The 24,127-nt window shown below is 42.8% G+C and overlaps 1 protein-coding gene across 1 annotated transcript; it reads right to left on the bottom strand.

The window, feature by feature from the left end:
- Positions 1 to 347: 347 nt before the first annotated feature.
- Positions 348 to 22,835, bottom strand: LOC106580187 (ankyrin repeat domain-containing protein 34A). Its single transcript, XM_014160974.2, has 2 exons — positions 22,561 to 22,835; positions 348 to 3,284 (listed from the first exon to the last, which is right to left on the bottom strand). Exon 2 carries the CDS (start codon positions 3,188 to 3,190, stop codon positions 1,592 to 1,594), a length of 1,599 nt encoding a protein of 532 aa, XP_014016449.1. The 5' UTR covers positions 3,191 to 3,284; positions 22,561 to 22,835; the 3' UTR covers positions 348 to 1,591.
- Between the last annotated feature and the right edge of the window lie 1,292 nt (positions 22,836 to 24,127).

The following is a 24,127-nucleotide window of genomic DNA, read 5'->3' as shown; positions in this document are numbered from 1 at the left end:
TCAAGTTACAATCAAGTTCAAACGTGAAAATAGATTACATATTAGAATCTACATTTCTATTTCCTAACAGGCATACAAAAATATTTATTTTTTGTTTGTATTTCTCTTAAACTTCAAGTAACCTACATACAGTTCAATCAACAGGAGGTCAATATTAAACCTTGTAGCACATAAACATTATTTCATTAAAGACAAATATTTCAAATGGAAGCGGGACAAGCGGTCACGATTGTAAGCTTGGTAAACATTTTCAAACTCTTTTTCTCTTAAATCTCACCCTATACAAATGTGACAATCTAAATGTGTAAGTAATTGTAAATGTTATGTTCTTTGAGCCTCACACTCTCCCTTTTGGCAAATCAGTGTACAGTAAATGTTAAGAAGTGCTTCAGATTGCTTTCAATGTCAATTTGTAAAGACAACTTCACATCCACCCTAGATGAAGGAAATCCATTGACATTATAGTACAGCATATTGCACATGGACATATTTCATAAGCAAATTAGGTTTGTCTTATCTTTACATTATTTACAGTTAATATGTGCTAGGAGCTCTTTCCATGTGCAAAGGCATAGCACCAATGTGCAATTATTTGAGGTTAATTCTTCTAAAAGCCATCTTACAGTATTCACACACTTCAATGTATACAAACATGCGTTCATGGGATTTCTTTGGAATTTTGTATGAAATTAATTGCCATTCAATCGACTTTTCTTTTTTTAAATCAATTGATAATAATATTATTACAGTGTGATACTCATAAAGGGTCCCACATGCTGATCCCACTGTAGTTGTCAGGGTAAGTCAGGCGTGTGGTTTGACCATATAGCCAAAATAGCTCTCTAAAACACAAAATCTCAAGTGATTAAAAGGTGAAGGCAAATAAGTGAAAGTAGATAACAGAAACAATACAATGACATTGAAATCTTCGGGAACTATGTCTTGAAAACTATTTCATGGAATGCAGCATCATTCTCCCCCAAACAAACCCATCAACATGAGAGCATTTTAGGGTTGAATTTTGATGTTTTAAAGCAGCTAATGCAAGAATTGAAAATCGGGAAGACAGCACATTCAGAATAACAATTCAAGGTAAGCTGTTGCTAGCATCTCTACTGTTGATTTGTCCTTTTGACCTAAAGTGTCATAGATAGATAAGGTGACTGATTTCAGAGGGGACGAAAATGTCTTCAGCACACGGAACAATAGGCATGACATTGGTGCACATTTTGCGGTGTGTAAACATCTAAAAACACAGAAATATGTTTCTATTTCTCTTGACTGCAAATAGTATATTAATAAATAATTTGAGGAGAAATGAAAAGAACATCTCCTGTAAACCATATTACTCAATCAACCAGCTTTCTGTGACAGAAAGGAAACACAACAAATTAAAATAGGTCACCTAAAAATAAAAATAACCATCTGCACTTGACACAGAACAAGGATGGGACTGAGGCCTCACTCTGAATGAGCCAAATTCATGTTAGTAGTCCTGGTTTAAGAACTGGTTGAGGAAAATGGTGGACTAACTAGATAGATGTGATCCACCACTGTACCCCCAACTTGCCCTCACATGTCCTTTTAGTATTCAGTCCCCGTTGGACTCAATTACCTTCTCTGTAAGGATCTCCTGGAAGGTGGAGAGCTGTTTCATCTGTTCCGTCTGCATGGAGTGCCTCCTCATCAGTTTCTTCTTCATCTTGAAGTCTGGGCCTCTCTTGGGTGAGGCAGGGGCAACTGGAACCAGGATCTTCGGACCAGAGTGGATGGGGGAAGTGGGCTTGCCATTGGCCCGGATGTCTGGGATGGGCCGGTGGGGGTTGACATTGAGTGGGGGCAAGAACCCGGGGCGGGTGTGGGAGATGTGGTCCAAGAGGAGGGTGCCTGAGCCTCTGCGCTCCAGGAGGCCGGAGGGCCGTCTGCGCATGGTGATGGGGGAGACAGAATTGGGGATGCTCTCAAGGGACTCCCGGGAGGAGGTGGTGAGCAGAGAGAGGGGCGAGGCATTATACTTCCTCCGCTCCACCGACACGCGCCCCGAGTCTGGAGATCCAGGGATGGACTCAGGACACAGGTGTGTGTCTGACTCATAGTGCTCCATACGGGTAAGTTTGGGGTGAGCCAGGGTGCGTAAAGCCACCGCCCCTGGTCCGCCTGTATTTTCCTGAGACTCAGGCGCGGTGTTCCTGCGGTACAGGATCTGGTGCTGTTGGACTTTGTCGGCCCAGGAGGAGCTACAAAGGGCTGCGCAGTCCTCTGAGCAGGATCGGTCAATGAGTTTGGGTGAGCAGGGGTCGTGTGTTTCGATGCTGTGCCGACGAGACAGGAGAGGCCTGCCAGGACCCGATATTGACAGACCATTCATCTCAGTGATGATCCTACCCCCACCTTCCTCCTCCAGTCCACCATCAACCTCCTCCTGTGGGACCCTGCTGAGCACTGAGGGTGCTACCAGTCCCCAAGGCTCCGAGTTGAGCCTCTTCAGGAGTTTGCGGGGGTGCGGCCTTTTCTCCCCTAGGGTTCTAGTGGAGGGTAGGGGTAAAGCTGATGTTAACGCAAAGCTGAAGATACTGTCCTCCTCCTCAGCTTTCTCTGCTGCTGGGGAATTGGAGGTCTGGATCACCACCTCTGAGGGCGACATGCAGGCCATGGGCGAGAGCTTGTCCACCACCCCTGGTGATGGGGGGGAGTTGAGGTACTGCTTGGTCTTCTTGGTACCCGAGGGTGATGTGTCAGTGGTGATGATGATCACCTCCTTGCCCTTGGCCTTGCAGGCATCCAGCAGGACCTGGAGGGTGTCTCGGTCACCTCTGTTGATGGCATGGACCAGGGCGGAGGAGCCTGTGTAGTCCTTGAGGCTGGGGTCAGCTCCATTCTCTAGGAGCAGGGACACCACCTCTTTGCCCGCCTGCTCGACACAGGCATGCATCAGGGCGGTCCGCCCAGACTTGTCTGGGATGTTGGGATCGGCTCCTTTCTCCAGGAGGTAGCGCACCATCCTTTGGCGGCTCTGGGGGTCCTCGTAGCCAGCCAGGCAGGCAGCAGAGATGGGGGTCTCGCCCCGCTCGTTGCCTTCATTGATGTAGGCGCCCCCTTCCAGGAGGAGCCGGGTCAGTCGCAGCTTGCCCTGGAAGACGGCTTTGAGAAGGGCGTTCCCCTCCGTATGGAGGGCTCCTCCATCTCCCATGGTGCCTCTGGCACCTCTTCCTCCAGTCAAACCTGCTACACCCAGCTAATTAGCTTAGCGCTGACTGGCCATCTTGAAGAGGAAGCTGGTGAACCTGTAAAGAAAAACAAAGAGTTGTCATAGAAGACTAAAAGTACAGTACAGACAGGCAGTGCTGAAAGGTGGTTAAGATGGTTAGTTTGGTTGGTCTGCACATCTATCTAATGTCTAGTATGCAGCGGTACAACAGTTATACTGCATTACCAATGCAATCTCAGAGTGACTGCAATTGAAACCTTTGATATGACACGTGTCTGTAAGAGCAAGACAGGGAGTGTTTGGATAGCCATCTCATGAGTTGAAATTACAAAAAGATGGAGCACCCATCTGGTGTAACAAAAACATTTTAGACAGGGGAAAGGGAAAGCACTTTTTCTCCTTCAAGATTGACAACATTTCTGCCATGATGGTTGTATGCATGATACTGGTCCTTGACTGCACTGTGCTAAGATTGGCTTATTTTACTAACTTTCCTGGTATTCCTAAACTATAACTATGCAGAGTTGAATAAAGTATACAGAAAATACACGAGCTCTGAAGAACGCTTCCAGAAAATTGGAACGGAAATGGCGCCACACCAAACTGGAAGTCTTCCGACTAGCTTGGAAAGACAGTACCGTGCAGTATCGAAGAGCCCTCACTGCTGCTCGTTCATCCTATTTTTCCAACTTAATTGAGGAAAATAAGAACAATCCTAAATTTCTTTTTGATACTGTCGCAAAGCTAACTAAAAATCAGCATTCCCCAAGAGAGGATGGATTTCACTTCAACAGTAATAAATTCATGAAATTATTTGAGGAAAAGATCATGATCATTAGAAAGCAAATTACGGACTCCTCTTTAAATCTGCGTATTCCTCCAAAGCTCCGTTGTCCTGAGTCTGCACAACTCTGCCAGGACCTAGGATCAAGGGAGACACTAAAGTGTTTTAGTACTATATCTCTTGACACAATGATGAAAATAATCATGGCCTCTAAACCTTCAAGCTGCATACTGGACCCTATTCCAACTAAACTACTGAAAGAGCTGCTTCCTGTGCTTGGCCCTCCTATGTTGAACATAATAAACGGCTCTCCGGATGTGTACCAAACTCACTAAAAGTGGCAGTAATAAAGCCTCTCTTGAAAAAGCCAAATCTTTACCCAGAAAATATACAAAACTATCGGCCTATATCGAAACTTCCATTCCTCTCCAAAAAATTGAAAAAGCTGTTGCGCAGCAACTCACTGCCTTCCTAAAGACAAACAATGTATATGAAACGCTTCAGTCTGGTTTTAGACCCCATCATAGCACTGAGACTGCACTTGTGAAGGTGGTAAATTACCTTTTAATGGCATCAGACCGAGGCTCTGCATCTGTCCTCATGCTCCTAGATCTTAGTGCTGCTTTTGATACCATCGATCACCACATTCTTTTGGAGAGATTGGAAACCCAAATTGTCTACACGGACAAGTTCTGGCCTGGTTTAGATCTTATCTGTCGGAAAGATATCAGTTTGTCTCCGTGAATGGTTTGTCCTCTGACAAATCAACTGTACATTTCGGTGTTCCTCAAGGTTCCGTTTTAGGACCACTATTGTTTTCACTATATATTTTACCTCTTGGGGATGTAATTCGAAAACATAATGTTAAATTTCACTGCTATGTGGATGACACACAGCTGTACATTTCAATGAAACATGGTGAAGCCCCAATATTGCCCTCGCTAGAAGCCTGTGTTTCAGACATAAGGAAGTGGATGGCTGCAAACTTTCTGCTTTTAAACTCGGACAAAACGGAGATGCTTGTACTAGGTCCCAAGAAACAAAGAGATCTTCTGTTGAATCTGACAATTCATCTTGATGGTTGTACTGTGAAGGACCTCGGCGTTACTCTGGACCCTGATCTCTCTTTTGAAGAACATATCAAGACTGTTTCAAGGACAGCTTTTTTCCATCTACGTAACATTGCAAAAATCTGAAACTTTCTGTCCAAAAATGATGCAGAAAAATTATTCCATGCTTTTTTTACTTCGAGGTTGGACTACTGCAATGCTCTACTTTGCGGCTACCCGGATAAAGCACTAAATACACTTCAGTTAGTGCTAAATACGGCTGCTAGAATCCTGACTATTACTCCAGTGCTAGCCTCCCTACACTGGCTTCCTGTTAAGGCAAGGGCTGATTTCAAGGTTTTACTGCTAACCTACAAAGCATTACATGGGCTTGCTCCTACCTATCTTTCCGAGTTGGTCCTGCCGTACATACCTAGACGTACGCTATGGTCACAAGACGCAGGCCTCCTAAATGTCCCTAGAATTTCTAAGCAAACAGCTGGAGGCAGGGCTTTCTCCTATAGAGCTCCATTTTTATGGAATGGTCTGCCTACCCATGTGAGAGACGCAGACTCGGTCTCAACCTTTAAGTCTTTACTGAAGACTCATCTCTTCAGTAGGTCCTATGATTGAGTGTAGTCTGGCCCAGGAGTGTGAAGGTGAACGGAGAGGCTCTGGAGCAACGAACCGCCCTTGCTGTTTCTGCCTGGCTGGTTCCCCTCTCTCCACTGGGATTCTCTGCCTCTAACCCTATTACAGGGGCTGAGTCACTGGCTTACTGGTGTTCTTCCATGCCGTCCCTAGGAGGGGTGCGTCACTTGAGTGGGTTGAGTCACTGATGTGGTCTTCCCTCTGGGTTGACGCCCCCCCCCCACCCCCCCCTTGGGTTGTGCCATGGCGGAGATCTTTGTGGGCTATACTCGGCCTTGTCTCAGGATGGTAAGTTGGTGGTTGAAGATATCCCTCTAGTGGTGTGGCGGCTGTGCTTTGGCAAAGTGGGTTGGGTTATATCCTGCCTATTTGGCCCTGTCCGGGGGGTATCATCGGATGGGGCCACAGTGTCTCCTGACCCCTCCTGTCTCAGCCTCCAGTATTTATGCTGCAGTAGTTCATGTGTCAGGGGGCTAGGGTCAGTCTGTTATATCTGGAGTATTTCTCCTGTCTTATCCGGTGTCCTGTGTGAATTTAAGTATGCTCTCTCTAATTCTCTCTTTCTTTCTCTCTTTCGGAGGACTTGAGCCCTAGGACCATGCCTCAGGTCAACCTGGCATGATGACTCCTTGCTGTCCCCAGTCCACCTGGCCGTGCTGCAGCTCCAGTTTCAACTGTTCTGCCTGTAGCTATGGAACCCTGACCTGTTCACCGGATGTGCTACCTGTCCCAGACCTGCTGTTTTCAACTCTCTAGAGACAGCAGGAGCGGTAGAGATACTCTCAATGATCGGCTATGAAAAGCCAATTGACATTTACTCTTGAGGTGCTGACTTGTTGCACCCTCGACAACTACTGTGATTATTATTATTTGACCATGCTGGTCATTTATGAACATTTGAACATCTTGGCCATGTTCTGTTATAATCTCCACCCGGCACAGCCAGAAGAGGACTGGCCACCCCTCATAGCCTGGTTCCTCTCTAGGTTTCTTCCTAGGTTTTGGCCTTTCTAGGGAGTTTTTCTTAGCCACCGTGCTTCTACACCTGCATTACTTGCTGTTTGGGGTTTTAGGCTGGGTTTCTGTACAGCACTTTGAGATATCAGCTGATGTAAGAAGGGCTATATAAATAAATTTGATTTGATTTGATACTAAATAATTAATAATTTGGTGCTTGAAAGTGAGATTATCCAAAGATCTGCAAGTGTGAGATACAGAAAGATGAGGCAATGACTCAAACATTTTTTTTTAATTCTGATATCCAACAGGATGTGAAGGTGAATTGACTTGTCTAGACTTTTACATGACTACTAATACTGATTTAATTTCAAAAAAAGTATTTTCTGTGACTGAAAATCAACATAATGTTCTTGGAATATTAATTCTACCAAACCTTCCTCTAAGTAATCTATTTGAATGATCTCAAACTATCGATTATTATCCACCAAATAGACAACAACAAAAAATCCAGCCACAGCTTTCACCGTGACCCAAGAGGAGGAGGGACTGGCTGCCTGTGGCTCACCAGTGAGTCCCAACCCACCATTTGGGATCTAGTGATCTATTTGGATGGAGAGAAGGAGATGCATCTTGTGCAGTGAGAAATAAACAGCTGTCTAGCTATGAAGGAGCATCCCCCCGTATGTCAGCTGGGATATGTAGTTCTATTCCAAGGTGATTCAACATGCCCTGTTCATGTTAATAAACAACTCTATTTCATAACCCAGGTGAACAGCGAGCATGGGGACAGACAGTAGCTATACAAACCGAAACAGAGTGTAATCATCTGGGTATAATAGAGAAGTAGTTAGTGGTGGTTGTGGGGAAGGGAGTGGGGGGAGCCAGAATGAAGAGGGAAGATATTATTGGTTTATTTCTGTTCTTCATTCCCCCTGAGAGTAGCAATATAACCACCAACCTCACATGAAATACCTTGAGAGACTCATGACTTCTGTTACAGCATTATTATAAGCCAGAGTCTTTCTTTGGCGGTGTTGAAACACATATTGAGACGTCTAACTAACCATCCCTAAGCGTGCATATTATAATACACACTGTAAAAATAGAATGTCTCAAAACACCATGATTGTGTAATGAAACCATGAAAAGTAGTGCACCTAAACTGAGATCTGGTGGTTGGAGGGTGTTTGAATGTAAACCTAATGTAAGTGTTTCAATACACAGAATTAGTTTGACACGTGTTTTAGAGAGAGGAAATTGAACCAAAAGAGACGGTATCTATTCTGCACTAAACAGGACTTGAAACAACAAAATAGTGTTTTCAATATTTTCTGTTAGCACTTAATTTTAACAGTGCAGCATTCACAAACACAGCTTAATTTGAGTGAGTCGGAGTCAGTCTTTACAATGATTAGGGCTCGGCCTTTCTTTCATTCAGACTGTGCTCAATATATTCAATTACATTTCATCCATCCACCCCTTTTTATTATGGCCTATCTGCCTGAATAATTCTGTTGGGAATCAATGGCAGTTTAATAACAGTTGTTACTTTGTCATTACTGGCTTGCTGCCAGGGGACTCCGTGGGTGGAGTGGGAAGCAGTTGACAGGTGCTGAGTTGAGACGGGCTGAGGGAGAGGCTCTCGATCCTGAGAATGTGGCTACGAGGCTGCCACCTACCACTTTCTCTCTGTGTGTGTGTGTGTGTCTGTGTGTGTGTGTGTGTGTGTGTGTGTGTGTGTGTGTGTGTGTGTGTGTGTGTGTGTGTGTGTGTGTGTGTGTGTGTGTGTGTGTGTGTGTGTGTGTGTGCGTGCGTGCGTGCGTGCGTGCGTGCGTGCGTGCGTGCGTGTGTGCGTGTGTGTGCGTGGGCATCTGTGGGTCTGACACCATGCTAAAGACCCAATCTGTTGACTGGGGCTGAAGGCAACTTGACAATCCACAATGATCTGCATCAAAGTGGATGACGATCCACAATGATCTGCATCAAAGTGGATGACGATCCACAATGATCTGCATCAAAGTGGATGACGATCCACAATGATCTGCATCAAAGTGGATGACGATCCACAATGATCTGCATCAAAGTGGATGACGATCCACAATGATCTGCATCAAAGTGGATGACGATCCACAATGATCTGCATCAAGGGGATTGATGCCTTTGAAACAATGTAGTAAAGTATTATTACGGTTATTGGATTGACCACCATTATAGATTATTAGCGTTTCAGAATTACAGAGAGAGAGACTCTCCTTTCTCTATATATTGTTCCTCTACAATACTAAATAAATAAATTGTTGAAGACTCCAGCCACCCAGGTCATAGACTGTTCTCTCTGTTACCGCACAGCAAGCGGTACCGATGCGCCAAGTCTGGAAGCAACAGGACCCTGAACAGCTTCTACCCCCCCAAGCCATAAGACTGACAAATAGTTAGTCCATCACATACGCTGCTGCTACTGTTTATTATCTGTCACTTTATTCCTAATTATATGTACATATCTACCTTAATTACCTCGTACCCCTGCACATCCACTAGGTACTGGTAGTCCTTGTATATAGTCAAGTTATCATTACTCATTGTGTATCTACACTGCTCAAAAAAATAAAGGGAACACTTAAACAACACAATGTAACTCCAAGTCAATCACACTTCTATGAAATCAAACTCTCCACTTAGGAAGCAACACTGATTGACAATAAATGTCACATGCTGTTGTGCAAATGGAATAGACAACAGGTGGAAATTATAGGCAATTAGCAAGACACCCCCAATAAAGGAGTGGTTCTGCAGGTGGGGACCACAGACCACTTCTCAGTTCCTATGCTTCCTGGCTGATGTTTTGGTCACTTTTGAATGCTGGCGGTGCTTTCACTCTAGTGGTAGCATGAGACGGAGTCTACAACCCACACAAGTGGCTCAGGTAGTGCAGCTCATCCAGGATGGCACATCAATGCGAGCTGTGGCAAGAAGGTTTGCTGTGTCTGTCAGCGTAGTGTCCAGAGCATGGAGGCGCTACCAGGAGACAGGCCAGTACATCAGGAGATGTGGAGGAGGCCGTAGGGCAACAACCCAGCAGCAGGACCGCTGTGCAAGGAGGAGCAGGAGAAGCACTGCCAGAGCCCTGCAAAATGACCTCCAGCAGGCCACAAATGTGCATGTGTCTGCTCAAACGGTCAGAAACAGACTCCATGAGGGTGGTATGAGGGCCCGACGTCCACAGGTGGGGGTTGTGCTTACAGCCCAACACCGTGCAGGACGTTTGGCATTTTCCAGAGAACACCAAGATTGGCAAATTCGCCACTGGCGCCCTGTGCTCTTCACAGATGAAAGCAGGTTCACACTGAGCACGTGACAGACGTGACAGAGTCTGGAGATGCCGTGGAGAACATTCTGCTGCCTGCAACATCCTCCAGCATGACCGGTTTGGCGGTGGGTCAGTCATGGTGTGGGGTGGCATTTCTTTGGGGGGCCGCACAGAGGTAGCCTGACTGCCATTAGGTACCGAGATGAGATCCTCAGACCCCTTGTGAGACCATATGCTGGTGCGGTTGGCCCTGGGTTCCTCCTAATGCAAGACCATGCTAGACCTCATGTGGCTAGAGTGTGTCAGCAGTTCCTGCAAGAGGAAGGCATTGATGCTATGGACTGGCCCGCCCGTTCCCCAGACCTGAATCCAATTGAGCACATCTGGGACATCATGTCTTGCTCCATCCACCAACGCCACGTTGCACCACAGACTGTCCAGGAGTTGGCGGATGCTTTAGTCCAGGTCTGGGAGGAGATCCCTCAGGAGGCTATCCGCCACCTCATCAGGAGCATGCTCAGGCATTGTAGGGAGGTCATACAGGCACGTGGAGAAAACACACACTACTGAGCCTCATTTTGACTTGTTTTAAGGACATTACATCAAAGTTGGATCAGCCTGTAGTGTGGTTTTCCACTTTAATTTTGAGTGTGACTCCAAATCCAGACCTCCATGGGTTGATAAATTGGATTTCCATTGATTATTTTTGTGTGATTTTGTTGTCAGCACATTCAACTATGTAAAGAAAAAAGTATTTAATAAGATTATTTCTTTCATTCAGATCTAGGATGTGTTATTTAAGTGTTCCCTTTATTTTTTTGAGCAGTATATTATTACTTGTATTATTATGTGTTTACCTTTTCTATTATTTCTCTATTTGTTGGGAAGGGCATTGTTGGGAAGGGCCCGTAAGTAAGCATTTTACTGTTACTGTCACGTCCTGGCCAGTATAAGGGTTAATTGGTATTGTAGTTTGGTCAGGACGTGGCAGAGGGTATTTGTTTTATGTGGTTCAGGGTGGTGTTTTTGTACTAAGGGCATTTGATTTAGTATTCCGGGGTTTTTGGGCACTGTTTGAGATTCACGTATTTCTATGTTGATCTAGTTAGTTGTATGTCTATGTTTGGTTAATTGGGGTGGACTTCCAATTGAAGGCAGCTGTGTGGTGTTGCCTTTGATTGGAAGTCCTATATTAGTTGGGTGTGTTTGTTTGTTTAATTGTGGGAGATTGTTCCGTGTTTAGTGTGTGTAAACCTAACAGGACTGTCAGTGTATCGTGCGTTCGTTTTTGTTATTTTGTATGTTCGTTTTGGAATTTATTAAAAGTTCAAAATGAACCATCTCAACTCTGCTGCATATTGGTCCTCATTTTCCGATGATGATTTCGCCATATCGTCCTCCGACGAAGAAATCCCTGACAGTTACTCCATACCTTTTGTTCACAAAGCATGTGACGAATAAGATGTGATTTGATTTGATACTATACATACAGATGTAGGATCTTAATTTGAGCCAGTTTGCTACCGCAGTAAAATAATCTTGCAGCAACAGGACATTTTCATTATTATTAAGATTATAATTAATGGATATTTTTATGGGGGTTGAATTTTTTTTGGTTTGGGGTAAATCACGTTTGAAATTTCAAAGTGGAAATTACAAACGTTAGAAGCTTTTTTAAAACTCAAATACACTACAAGTTTGCATATTTTCTGGGTAACCTAAATATTGAGTGGCTTTCGTCAAGCTGTCCAGTCAAGAAAATGCTTCAAACTGTAACCAGTGCCTGCAACCTGGTTCCGGTTATCAGTCAACCTACCAGAGTATTTACAAACAGAACAGGAACTAAATCATCCACTTGTATTGATCACATCTTTTCTAATGCTGCAGAAATCCACTCTTAAGCAGTATCCACATCCATCGGATGTAGTGATCATAATATAATAGCCATATTTAGGAAAAACAAAGTTTCAAAGACGACCTAAAATAGTGTATAAGTGATCATACAAGAGGTTTTGCAATGATTCCTATGTTGAAGATGTGAAAAATATTTGTTGGTCTGATGTGTCCTGACGCTGCACTTAAATAATTTATGAAATTGCTTATTCCTGTTACTAATAAGCATGCACCCATTAAGAAAATGACTGTAAAAACTGTTAAATACCCGTGGATCGATGAGGAATTGAAAAAAATGTTGGTTGAGGGGGATGAGGAAAAAGGAATGGCAAAATGTCTGGCTGCACAGCCGAGTGGCAAACGTACTGTAAATTAGGATTGATATGACTAAACTTAACAAAAAGAAGAAGAAATTGGACTATGAACAAAAATAAATGATATAAAGAATGATAGTAAAAAGCACCTTAAATTAAATTCTGGGCAAAAAGGCAAACTCGGCTGCATCATTCATTGAATCAGATGGCTCATTCGTCACAAAACCCATTGATAATGCCAACTACTTTTTCATTGCAAATACAATATTATTTCACAGTAAACAAATTAACAACAGACTTTAAGCACACTTAAAAGGAAGGGCATTCAACATATACGGATGGCACTTACACAAATGACTGATGATTGGCTGAGAGAAATTGTTAATAAGAATCTGCTGCTGGAAAAACGTATGTGTTATGGCTTTACATCCCCTGCTATATTGTGGATCGAGAGTTACCTGTCTAACAGAACACAGAGGGTGTTCTTTAATGGAAGCTTCTCCCATATAATCCAGGTAGAGTCTGGCATTCCCCAGTTCAGATGTCTAGGCCCCTTACTTTTTAAAATCTTTACCAATGACCTGCCACTGGCACTGAGTAAAGCCTGTGTGTCTATGTATGCTGATGACTCAACATTGTACATGTCAGTTACCATAGCAGGTGAAATCACTACAACATTTAACAAAGAGCTGCAGTCAGTATCAGAATGGGTGGCAAGAAATAATCTGGTCCAAAAATAATTGTATTTAGGACTAATCATTCACTAAATCCAAAACCTCAACTAAATCTTATAATGAATAATGTGGAAAATGAACAAGTTAAAGAGACTAAACTGCTTGGTGTAACCATGGATTGTAAACTGTCATGGTCAAAACGTATTGATGCAACGGTAGCTAAGATGGGAAGAGGTCTGTCCATAATAAAGCACTACTACGCTTTCTTGACATCGCTATCAACAAAACATCTACTACAGGCCCTAGTTTTGTTGCACCTGGACTACTGTCCAGTTATGTGGCCAAGTGCCACAAAGAGGGACATAGGAAAATTACAATTAGCCCAGAATGGAGCAGCACAGCTGACCCTTAGATGCACACAGAGGGCCAGCATGTCAATCTCTCCTAGCTCAGGGTGGAGGATAGATTGACTGCATCACTGCTTGTCTTTGTGAGAGGTATTGAAATGTTGAAATCACCGAGCTGTCTGTTTAAGCAACTAGCGCACAGCTCAGACACCTATGCATACCCCACAAGATATGCCACCAGAGGTCTCTTCACTCTCCCCAAGTCCAGAACAGACTACAGGAAATGCGCAGTACTACATAGAGCCATTACTACATTAAACTCCGTTCCACATCATGTAACTCAGTCAAGCAATAAAATCAGATTTAAAAAACAGATACAACTACACCTTATGGAACAGTGTGGACTGTGCAGAGACACACACACACACATAGGTGCACACACAGCATTCACAAACACATGCTAACACACGCACTCTACACAAACATGCAGTTGAAGTTGAAAGTTTACATATACCTTAGCCAAATACATTTAAACTCAGTTTTTCACAATTCCTGACATTTAATCCTAGTAAACATTCCCAGTCTTAGGTCAGTTAGGATCACCACTTTATTTTAAGAATGTGAAATGTCAGAATAATAGTAGAGAGAATGATTTATTTCAGCTTTTATTTCTTTCATCAAAATCCCAGTGGCTCAGAAGTTTACATACACTCAATTAGTATTTGGTAGCAATGCCTTTAAATTGTTTAACTTGGGTCAAATGTTTCGGGTAGCCTTCCACAAGCTTCCCACAATAAGTTGGGTGAATTTTGGCCCATTCCTCCTGACAGAGTTGGTGTAACTGAGTCAGGTTTGTAAGCCTCCTTGCTCGCACACGCTTTTTCAGTTCTGCCCACAAATTTTCTATAGGATTGAGGTCTGGGCTTTGTGATGGCCACTCCAATATCTTGACATTGTTGTCCTTAAGCCATTTTGCCACAACTTTGGAAGTATGCTTGGGGTCAATGTCGATTTGGAAGACCCATTTGCGACCAAGCTTTAACTTCCTGACTGATGTCTTGAGATGTTGCTTCAATATATCCAGATAATTTTTCTACCTCATGATGCCATCTATTTTGTGAAGTGCACCAGTCCCTCCTGCAGCAAAGCACCCCCACAACATGATGCTGCCACCCCCACGCTTCACGGTTGGGATGATGTTCTTCGGCTTGCAAGCCTCCCACTTTTTCCTCCAAACATAACGATGGTCATTTTGGCCAAACAGTTCTATTTTTGTTTCATCAGACCAGAGTACATTTATCCAAAAAGTACGATCTTTGTCCCCATGTGCAGTTGCAAACCGTAGTCTGGCTTTTTTATGTCAGTTTTGGAGCAGTGGCTTCTTCCAGGTTATGTCGATATAAGCCTCGTTTTACTGTAGATATAGGTACTTTTGTACCTGTTTCCTCCAGCATCTTGACAACGTCCTTTGCTGTTGTTCTGGGATTGATTTGCACTTTTCGCACCAAAGTACGTTCATCTCTAGGAGACAGAATACGTCTCCTTCCTGAGCGGTATGACGGCTGCGTGGTCCCATGGTGTTTATACTTGCGTACTATTGTTTGTACAGATGAACGTGGTACCTTCAGGCATTTGGAAATTGCTCCCAAGGATGAACCAGACCTGTGGAGCTCTACAATTTTTTTTCGGCGGTATTGGCTGATTTCTTTTGATTTTCCCACGATGTCAAGCAAAGAGGCACTGAGTTTGAAGGTAGGCCTTGAAATACATCCACAGGTACACCTCCAATTGACTCAAATGATGTCAATTAGCCTATCAGATGCTTCTAAGGCCATGACATCATTTTCTGGAATTTTCCAAGCTGTTTAAAGGCACAGTCAACATAGTGTATGTAAACTTCTGACCCACTGGAATTTTGATACAGTGAATTAAAAGTGAAATAATCTGTCCGTAAACAATTGTTGGAAACATTATTTGTGTCATGCAGAAAGTAGATGTCCTAACCGACTTGCCAAAATTATAGTTTGTTAACAAGAAATTTGTGGAGAGGTTATAAAACGAGTTTTAATGACTCCAACCTAAGTGCATGTAAACTTCCGACTTCAACTGTACATTTTAATATTGTTATTTTGCTCTATTATTGATTTCAATCAAATAACATAAAATGTTATTTGTCACGTGCTGAATACTACAGGTGTAGACCTTACAGTGAAATGCTTACTTACAAGCCCAAAATAACTGTTAAGTAAAAAACAGATAAGTCAAAAATAAAAATAACAAACAATGAAAGAGCAGCAGTAAAACAACAGTAGCGAGGCTATATATAGGGGGTACCGGTACAGAGTCAATATGTGGGGGTCACAGGTTGGTTGAGGTAATTGAGGTAATATGTGCATGTAGGTAGAGTTAAAGTGACTATGCATAGATAATAAACATAGAATAGCAGTAGTGTAAAAGAGGGGGTGGGGGGTGGACAATGCAAATAGTCTGGGTAGACATTTGATTAGCTGTTCAGGAGTATTTTGGCTTAGGGGTATTTTATTATTAATTTAACCTTTATTTAAGTAGGCAAGTCAGTTAAGAACAAATTCTTATTTACAAAGACAGCCTACTCCATCCAAACCTGGACAACGCTGGCCCAATTCTGCACCGTCCTATGGGACTCCCAATCACAGCTGGATGTGATACAGCCTGGAATCGAACCCGCAAAACACCAGTCTCAACGTTAACAGTGAAGAGGCAACTCCGGGATGCTGGCCTTCTAGTCAGAGTTCCTCTGTCCAGTGTCTGTGTTATTTTTCCCATCTTAATATTTTCTTTTTATTGCCCAGTCTGAGATATGGCTTTTTCTTTACAACTCTGCCGAGAAGGCCAGCATCCCAGAGTCGCCTCTTCACTCTTGACATTGAGACTGGTGTTTTTTGTGGGTACTATTTAATGAAGCTGCCAGTTGAGGACTTGTGAGGCGTCTGTTTCTCAAACTAGACACTCTAATGTACTTGTCCTCTTGCTCAGTTGTGCACCGGGGCCTCCCACTCCTCTTTCTATTCTGGTTAGGGCCAGTTTGCGCTGTTCTGTGAAGGGAGTAGTCAATCATTTTCAAATAAATTTAATGTTCAATCAATAGAGTCATATTTTGTTACTTGTAGGCTACTATCTGTAATGTATCTCAATATATTTCATGATGTGTAGTCTAACATGTGCGCAGGGATGTGCCAAATTGGGGATTTAGTGCATTTTTATTGGGTAAGCATTAGAATAAGCCGCCTCAATATTTGCAGTCATAGGTGGTATCTTTATAATAGCTGATCCGTCGTGGGTATTGTGAAATAATTCTAATGTTATTAAGGTAAGAGTTTAATAGAGAAAGCTGACTCGAGAGCAGAGTTCCCTTTCTTTCGATCCAATCAGTATCGACACATGCTCCAACGACGCACTCTGCTTCGTGTATTGGGAAACGCATGTTACATATTCGGCTGCATCATTAAAACACTTGTAAACCTAAATGCCATCGCTGTCGGTAAACCGGCCACAGGTGTATTGTGTGGGTCTGGGCAGGTTTTTTCCCACAGTAGACGAGGGAGAGAGAGCTGTCTTGTCTAAGATCTATGGACTCCAGCTCAGAGGCACTAGTCATTTCTGCCAAGATGGACCAGGAAAACAGGCACAGCGTGAGCGCTCCAGTCAGATAACGATGATCAGCGGGTTTCATGGAGCTGCTAATCGAACATAGTTGCAGCATGCGAGTCCCCGACACAGATTCCTTCCCTGAGATCTCTCAGTGATTCACACCAAATGTTGTCTTGAAAAGATAGCTATTTTTTGTTTTCTTTCCCTGTCATACTGTGTTTATTTAGGCATGTCAAATGAGAAGTTTTAATTTTTTACAACCAAATCTACCCAAAAAATATGTAAATAGAGGGACCAGACAATTGTTTTGTGATTTCACGTTTTAGAGAAACTTCCCCAAACAGCAAATCAGTTCCTTATCCTTGATGTGTAGTTTTGGGCCCCGAAAAAAAACATGAACGCTCCAAAAACACCCAAATACATCATTTTAGAAACTGCAAAGCGATCAGTCTAGTGACGCAGGTCTTCAGATGTTTTACATGTGAAATTGTGTCATTTCGAACTTTATCCACAACGTTTGGCTATATTCCATTTTGTTGCGACTCGAACAATACCTCCAAAGTCCATTTACAGGTAGGCCTAACTGCCTAAATAAAGTAAACACTTGAGTAAATTAGGGATACAATGTATATTGAAAGCATGGTGTTGTCGCCCAGAATCCTATTAAGACACTATATGTTGGTACAGTATTTCCTTTTTTTGTAAAGTTACCTGTAGCAGCAGGCTACACGGAAAATGGAACTGCTTGAGAAGGCTCGAGTCGCAAAAAAGGGAATGTAACATTGCGGATACATTCCGGAATGACACAACTTCAGATGTACAACATCTAAATAAGGGAGAGCCGCACACTCTTGGAGCTCAGATGCAAAAATGTAATATCCAACGTTTCGACAGCCCTGATACCCTGATGAAGACAGCTCGGCTGAAACGTTGGATATTACATTTTTGCATCTGAGCTCCTAGAGTGTGCGGCTCTCCCTTATTTTCAAGTTGTCTAACCCGCTAGCCAGCACCTCGCCTTAATAGGTGTGCGTTTATTTTTCTTCTAGATTGTACAACATCTAAATACCTTCATTACTATGCTGAGAGCTTTGCTGTTTCTAAAATTATGTAATTGGGTGTTTTGATAATTTTTCAGGGCCCCCATAATACACAAGGGTGAGGAAGTGATTTGCAGTTTGTGGTAAATTCCTCTGAAACATGTGAAATCAAAAAAAAAAATTGCATGGACCCTTCTATAACATGCCATTTACATAAAAAATAGAGATTTGGTTGTAAAAAAATATTTAGGTAGAACCTGCTGCAGCTGCAAACACACACACGCCAACTCACATAGTGCTGTCATGATTGTCGCCCCCTCTGAGCGTCCCAGTTTGACCCCTAGCTCTGGGCTGTGGAAAGGAGAGGAACGACAGGGGGGTTGACATCGATCCTCCCGCAATTTGCCAACCAGACTCCTCACTTCGCACTCCCACTCTGATAAGGGAGGCAGTAGAAGCTATTTCTGGCTGGGTAGTTTCAGCTATAGAATGACATTTATCATCCTAGCTGCTATCTATCACTGCAGCTTCAACTGACGTATTGCCTTAATCTAGGTAGATAGCGCATCCACTAATCCACTAAAACCTCATATTGTTCGCGCATTACATCTTGATAATCTATTGGCAAAAACAACATCTTTCATGCACAGCACAACAGCAAAAGGTAATTGATAAGCAGTTGATTTATTTTTTTATTTCATACTGTTGTTGTGTTGAGTACCTACAATAGGTCTGCAGTAACTATTTATTGATATCCCCCTTAAAACATATTTCAGGCTACTCAGTCTGTTGAGTAGATTGCTATCCTTTTTATCCAAGGACTAGTCTTTAGTCCTAATATATCAGTCTGTGCTTTTCATACCCATTTCTTTCCCCATCTCTCGACAGGTCTCTTCATTATTGCTCTTCCTCTGGCCTTCAGTTTATATCCTCTCTGTTGTTTGGTTTACACACATTTATCTGTGTGACTCTGGAGCAAATGTAACTTCTCAAGTCTGGGTCTGTCTGGGTTTCTAAAACGGAGTGTGCATCTGACTGCATGCATGTACAGTGCCTTCGGAATGTATTCAGACCATTTGACTTTTTCCACATTTTGTCATGTGACAGCCTTATTCTAAAATGTATTAAATTGTTTTTCCCCCTCATCAATCTACACGCAATACTCCATAATGACAAAGCAAAAATCAATTTACATAAGTATTCAGACCCTTTACTCAGTACTTTGTTAAATCACCTTTGGCAGTGATTACAGCCTTGATTCTTCTTGGGTATGACGCTACAAGCTTGGCACACCTGTATTTGGGGAGTTTCTCCCATTCTTCTCTGCAGATTCTCTCAAGCTCTGTCAGGTTGGATGGGTTGCGTTGCTGCACAGCTATTTCCAGGTCTCTCCAGAGATGTTTGATTGGGTTCAAGTCCGGGCTCTGGCTTGGCCACTCAAGGACATTCAAAGACTTGTCCCGAAGCCACTCCTGCGTTGTCTTGTATGTGTGCTTAGGGTAGTTGTCCTGTTGGGAAGTGAACCTTCGCCCCAGTCTGAGGTCCTGAGCGCTCTGGAGCAGGTTTCCATCAAGGATCTCTCTCTGTATTTTGCTCTGTTCATCGTTCCCTCGCTCCTGACTAGTCTCCCAGTCCCTGCCTCTGAAAAACATCCCCATAGCATGATGCTGCCACCACCATGCTTCACCGAAGGGATGGTGCTAGGTTTCCTCCAGACGTGACGCTTGGCATTCAGGCCAAAGAGTTCAATCTTGGTTTCAGCAGACAAGAGAATCTTGTTTCTCATGGTCTGACAGTCTTTAAGTGCCTTTTGGCAAACTCCAAGTGGGCTGTCATGTGCCTTTTACTGAAGAGTGGCTTCCGTCTGGCCACTCTACCATAAAGGCCTGATTGGTGGAGTGCAGCAGAGATGGTTGTCCTTCTTGAAGGTTCTCCCATCTCCACAGGGGAACTCTAAAGCACTGTCAGAGTGACCATCAGGTTCTTGGTCACCTCCCTGACCAAGGCCCTTCTCCTCCGATTGCTCAGTTTGGCTGGGCGGCCAGCTCTAGGAAGGTGGTTCCAAACTTCTTCCATTTAAGAATGATGGAGAACACTGTGTTCGTACCCTTCCCCAGATCTGTGCCTCGACACAATCCTGTCTCTGAGCTTTCCGGACAATTCCTTCGACCTCATGGCTTGGTTTCTTCTCTGACATGCACTGTCAACTGTGGGACCTTATATAAACAGGTGTTTTCCTTTCCAAATCATGTCCAATTAATTGAATTTACCACAGGTGGACTCCAATCAAGTTGTAGAAACATCTCAAGGATGATCAATGGAAACAGGATGCACCTGAGCTCAATTTCGAGTCTTATAGCAAATGATCTGAATACTTATGTAAATAAGGTATTTCAGATTTCTAACAACCTGTTTTCGCTTTGTAATTATGGGGTATTGTGTGTAGATTGCTGAAGATGTTGTTTTTTTCATCCATTTTAGAATAAGGCTGTAACATAACAAAATGTGGAAAAAGTCAAGGGCTCTGAATACTTTCCGAAGGCACTGTATGTGTGTCTTAGTTAGTGTGTAAAACCTTATGTGTGAGTACATGTACATCAATCTGTGTGTGTGTGTATTTGTATATGTAGGTGGGCAACATTATTAAAACCCCCCCACCCCATCACAAAGAGCTTGTCGTTCATCATCAGACCTCTTTCTCACACACTCTCTCTCTCGTTCTCTCTCTTTCTCTTTCTCTGTCTCTCTCTTTCTCGCTCTCTTTCTCTCTCTTTCTCTCCTTCACTATCAGCTCACTGACTCATTATCAGCTAGTCATGCATTTCCATCTGCTCTCAGAAGAGACAGTGTCATGGCGGAGACTGTCAAGACTGAGTACTCTAGAGTAGAATAGAATATTCCTCCTATGACATGTCTGTCCCCTGGTGTGCAGCTGCACCGTGTCAAGAACTGACATCACCCCAACACCCATTACTATAATTGGCACCGTTGTACCCCCTGATCTGCCATCCTGGTATCCCATCTCAGGTGAGTTGTGCATGTCAGAATGTGCCACACTTCCTGTTAGAAAGATGGATGTGATGGCATACAGCACTGACAGTGCCCTCAATTGGCCCTCTAGACAGATTATTCATAATTCCAGGTTTGTGGGGGTGGATGTGACCTACACCTAACCTTTCCTGTCCTGCATAGGAAGCCTGTAAGAAGCGATCCTCCTGTCATAGTTGTCTTATGCCCTTGTCCCTTAGTGAACCTACTGTTTCTGAGTAGATACTGCAGTGCTCTCTGTAACATTTACAAAACCCATAGTTCAGTAGCTATACAGCTAATTGCTACAGTACATATGCTATTAATCAATATCTCTATGTGAAATACATTTAAAGATATATATAATGCAGCAGTATAATGATTATTCTCTGGAACATGAATTACAAGGGAAGTTGCTGCGTAGAATGTGAATTCGTAATACAAGCAAACATCGTTTCCAAACGTTTCATATTATTGTTTCCAAGAACCTTAATCAAGTGTATATGTATACAATTCTACAATATCATACAAGCCTAATAGCAAAAGATTCAGCGAAAGTCTTCGGTGAAATGTTGCATGAAACTAACTTAAATCCTTTCCAAACTACGGTCGCTGTCCATGGTGCTGATTCAGTCGTTCTGCCGGACGCCAACCTTACTAGAACTGAGAAAAGCAATGTAAAGGAATTCATGCTTTCAATTCAAGTTAGTGATGTTGTTGGTAATATTGAATGAAACCGAGACAGCATCCTATGTTATCATATCGGCTCCAAGAAAATCTAATTCAAAACCTGTTTCGGTGACCAATCACTACGTCAATTGGTTTTCTGACGTATTGCTTCTAATATTGAACCAGCAGGGAAGTTATACTATTCCAGGCAACTGCGCCAGTAAAAAGAAACAGCCGTTTCCACAGTCGGTTGATATAAAACATGTTTCTCCACACTGAATGTAGCTTAGCCTATGCATTAGTACAGCAGAGATAATTAATACGACCTAAGTTACATCGCTGCATGTATTGCCTTTCTCACACACAGAATATGTAACTGACTGTCCGCTTCTCTTTTTGCCACATTCCATCATACGGCTGCATCTGATCTTATAGGACCGCAATAAGCCAAGTGCCAGAATTTCATGACAATGCAGATGGTTCATGATTTAGGTTACAGGGGTTGCCTCTCAGGCAATAAATGTGCTGCTTATAATATGGAAAAAAATTGTGACAGCAATTCTGAATCAGCTGAATCTATTTGCTTTTTGTAGCAGTTTATTGATTAGTCTTTGCATATAGTGGCTCAACAAATCTGATTACAACTGCCAAACGAATCGTGTTCGTTGCTTTGCGGGATTTTAGGCTATAGAGCATCTCTTACCTCTTACTCAAATATGGTAAGAAACAATTAATTGGAAAATCGGAATAAGTTCAGTTGAATTGCAATTTTTTTATTGTTGGTCTTTCATCAAATTCAACTTGTTTCTTTTTTTCACATGGACTACCTAAACACTGTTCTCAGTTCATGTCGATATTGCTTTGTCAAGCCATTTTGTCATTGCATTAACCACTCATAGGAAATTATTTAATGGATACAAATATTTATGCAATCTACAATATGCAAATGTCGCCTTCTATCACCATGCGCTGCAAACACGATTTAAGGAGGAAACATAAATCCTTACCATGGATGAAACGCGTTTAATTCAGATCCATTTAGCATATGTTTTTTTCTGATATAAAAGCCAGACTTTAGTCTGTAATATCCCCCAGATATTGTGTTAACGTCGAGCCTCTCTCCCCCTCCCCCTCTTACCCCGTATCTCTCCCGCGACCACTAGTTTAGAAGACGCGGAGCGTCGCAGCAGGGGTGGGGAGTGGGTCGCGTGGTGGGAGTGAATAGGAACGCGGTGGATATGTTGCGCGCAGACGATGCGCTATGATGATCCCTGCGCTTGACAGACAGGTAAAGAAACATGAGAGAGGGAGAGCTGCTGTATATAGACATCATGTGCAGGAACGATATGACTGTTGTTCACTCAAACAGTAGCCTATACAATGTCTTTGGTGTCTTGATAGGCCCACAAGTTTCCACACAGCCTGTTATATCAACAAAGGATAGGCTATATTTAAACCTGATTGAGCTGTAAGTATGGACTCAATATTGTCAGTTTTGTGCTTATGACACTATTCCTGTCCTGTAACCTCAAGGGGAAATAAAGAATTTATACAAGGCTCAATGGCTTGGTTAGCATAGATTTCGCTACATCCGCAATAACATCTGCAAAATATATGTATGTGACCAATAAAATGTGATTTGATTTATATTTATATAGACTAATTCTGTAGTACTCAATGTCTTTTCGCACTTCTGTAGTAAGGGGTTTTGCACCTCTGCAGTATGCACATCTATTATTTCCACTTGTGATCACAGCTAAAACTAATCTGCACCAGGGCCCCATCTTGTTGCGATATGAGTTCCTGGTTCTTTAATAAGGTCATAAGAGTTCAGTCATTGCACATTCGCAGAGGAAGGAAGTGGCCCACCTATCCTTGGTGGTAGCTAATAATTAGTCACCTGCTATATAGATTAGATATTATTTCAATGCAAAGTCAGATGTATACAACAGGTAGGCCTACTGTACCTAACGGCGAATGTGAGAATGTTGTGAACATATAGCCTAATACACACAATTGATGAAGTAGCCTAACTGTTATGCCTCAACTGATTTCTTTCTCACAGGTCTGGTCCCACTTGGTGTTATAAATAGTATGTTAAACTGAAACACACATTAAAGGTTTATCTGAAAACGATAAGGGTAGGCCTTCTTAAAAGCTCAAGATAAATAAGAAGCTTGCATTATTAAAGGTGGAGGAGGAAATACGTGTACTCCCCGAGTGCATAAAATACTTATACAGCGACTGTTACTATTATGGAACACAGTTGCTATGGCAACTGATTTGCTGGATTCCTACAGAAACGTTCCCACGGTGACACACTCACGGAGGCAGGCACGCACACATCCTTGCAGGCAAGTTCACAGACACACGCTGCATGCACGCAGGCACAGACAGACAGACAGACAGACAGACAGACAGACAGACAGACGTGATGGTGCTCCTATCCACTGATCCTCCAAATGGGAGGGGAAACATCACCAAGTGCTTTGAGATTGTAGTTGGCTTAGGGTGACTTGGTCAAAAGCTTATTTGTCCTCCTCAAATAGATAGAAACAAGAACAACGATTAATA

Source organism: Salmo salar, chromosome ssa02, assembly GCF_905237065.1.
Source record: "Salmo salar chromosome ssa02, Ssal_v3.1, whole genome shotgun sequence".
NCBI classification, from domain to species: Eukaryota; Metazoa; Chordata; class Actinopteri; order Salmoniformes; family Salmonidae; genus Salmo; species Salmo salar.
The sequence above is the reverse complement of the archived record's forward strand: the minus strand, read 5'-3'. Positions and strand labels throughout refer to the sequence as shown.